Source organism: Sorex araneus, chromosome X (assembly GCF_027595985.1).
Source record: "Sorex araneus isolate mSorAra2 chromosome X, mSorAra2.pri, whole genome shotgun sequence".
Lineage (NCBI taxonomy): Eukaryota > Metazoa > Chordata > Mammalia > Eulipotyphla > Soricidae > Sorex > Sorex araneus.
Window position 1 is genome coordinate 188,423,878 of NC_073313.1, and position 1,877 is coordinate 188,425,754.

A 1,877-nucleotide genomic window follows, 5' to 3' on the forward strand; every position below is an offset into this window, starting at 1 on the left:
TAAAAATTAAAAAAAAAAAAAAAAAAAAAAGAAATATCAGTCACTCCCTCATCAGAGGAAGAAACTGCTGAGACCTCAGTTTGGAGCTGAAGCCACAATCTGTGCCTGGGCTTCATGTTACCCTATGGGATGTGCTTCTGTTGTGTCAAGAGAATGCGGTTTCCTGGGAGACAAAGGTAGGTTATTCCATGTGGAACTTCCAGACAGAGAGTCAGGGCACAGAAGAATGAACCCAGAGACCCCAAAGATGCTGCTTCTCCTGTTCAGCTGTCTCCTGCCTGCCACTCATGGGCGGAACTGCCTCCGCTGCTGGCCAGAACTGCCTGCTTTAATGGACTATGACCTTCAGATTCTATGGGGCACCCCAGGGCCACCCACGGACCTCTCCCAAAGCATTCACTCCCTGTTCATAGAGCAGAGAGTCTTCCCCCAACCTTGGTATCTAGGTGAGGTACCATAAGGAGACCAGAACTTGGAGCTGGTCTTCTCTACATCATGTCTCAGGTGTGTCCTCATCACACCTGAGAGCTAACTTTCCTGACAACCCCTCCACTGTCTCACACCCTGTTTCTAGGACAGGATCATTTGGAGGAAGCAGCTGCCAAATTATTCAGTCACATAGCTATAGCCATTCAGAAGTTGCGAGATGGTGAGGATGTGATCCCAGCCATGGCTGTTTGAGAAAAAAAACTGTTTGAACCCCCAACTTTGAGGAAGTCACCTCATTGATTCCATCTATAAACAGTGCCTAATACTAGTACCCTTTCCCTCCCACACCACCCAGATAAGCAGCAATTCATGAATGAGGTTAAGATGCAGAAGCGACTCTTTTCTGAAAAGCTGAGCGAGAGATCTGAGGAGCTGAAGAAGAAGGGTGAGAGGTGGGGCTGCCTTTGTCCCGTGTCCAGCCCCTACCTTCCTCTAGACCCCAAGAGAACAGTTGAATCTCAGGCTCCCCTAGGAGCCCCTCCCTGCCCACCTTCTCCCATTTCCGGCTCAAGTCCCATCCCTCCAGACCCTGTCTGCCTCCTTAGCACCTCAGTTTCTCTCCATCTCACCCTTCCCGGAAGCCTGCAACAATTCTTGTGGTAAGTATCTTTGGGGAACAGGCCTAGGTGAAGGGTGAGGGATACCTAGGTACCTTCTAAGTCACCTTACTGTCCTCTCTCACAGACCTATATAAAATGGAGGTCATGGACTGTTCTAGCTGTAAGAAACACATCCTCATCTGCAAAGACCCTACTCTCTGCCCAGGTAAGTTACCGCAGATCCCCCACTCTCAAGCTTCCCCCTAATATTTCCTTAACCAATAGGGCTGTAGAAGGTCCAGATTATGTCATCCTCTGTCCTGCCCAAGCACTTTTTGAACTTCATCATAAGTGAGGTTAGGGCCTTCTCATACTTCTGGATTTCCACGTGTCCCTCTTCAGAGCTATGTGACTCTAGGACATGTCCCCTGAAGGTCTTTGGAATCCCCAAGTCACAATGCCTAGAGAAATGTCCAGACCTATCTCTACTAACCCTAAATAATCCTTTTGGGATCCTAAACACAAGTGATCTCGCTCAAGTTCTCAACCTTTTGAACAAACTCTCAATGATACATCATACTTTATAAATACCCATAGTTCCCCAAATACTGTTAAGTAAGTCTCAAAGGCATTGTCATGTTTTCTTTCCAACATCTACCACTTATTTCTACACATCCGTATCCTCACTTCTAGCCTTTTTTATAGCAGATCTCCTATCTGGCCTTCTAGTCTCTCCACTTCATTGCTTAATCCTCTCTACAACCAACCTTTCCAGGGAGTAAATCTACCTCCAACACACCCTGTTAATAACCTTAATTGGTTCACATTTCCCCTAGAAAAAAAAAAATC

General features: G+C 46.7%; 1 protein-coding gene across 1 annotated transcript; it reads left to right on the plus strand.

Annotated features, from left to right (window-relative positions):
• Positions 1-247: 247 nt before the first annotated feature.
• TEX51 (testis expressed 51) lies at positions 248-1,321 on the plus strand. The gene is made up of 6 exons (XM_055121239.1): positions 248-446; positions 575-649; positions 785-874; positions 1,035-1,088; positions 1,174-1,254; positions 1,314-1,321. Exons 1-6 carry the CDS (start codon positions 248-250, stop codon positions 1,319-1,321), a joined length of 507 nt encoding a protein of 168 aa, XP_054977214.1.
• The last annotated feature ends 556 nt before the right edge of the window (positions 1,322-1,877 follow it).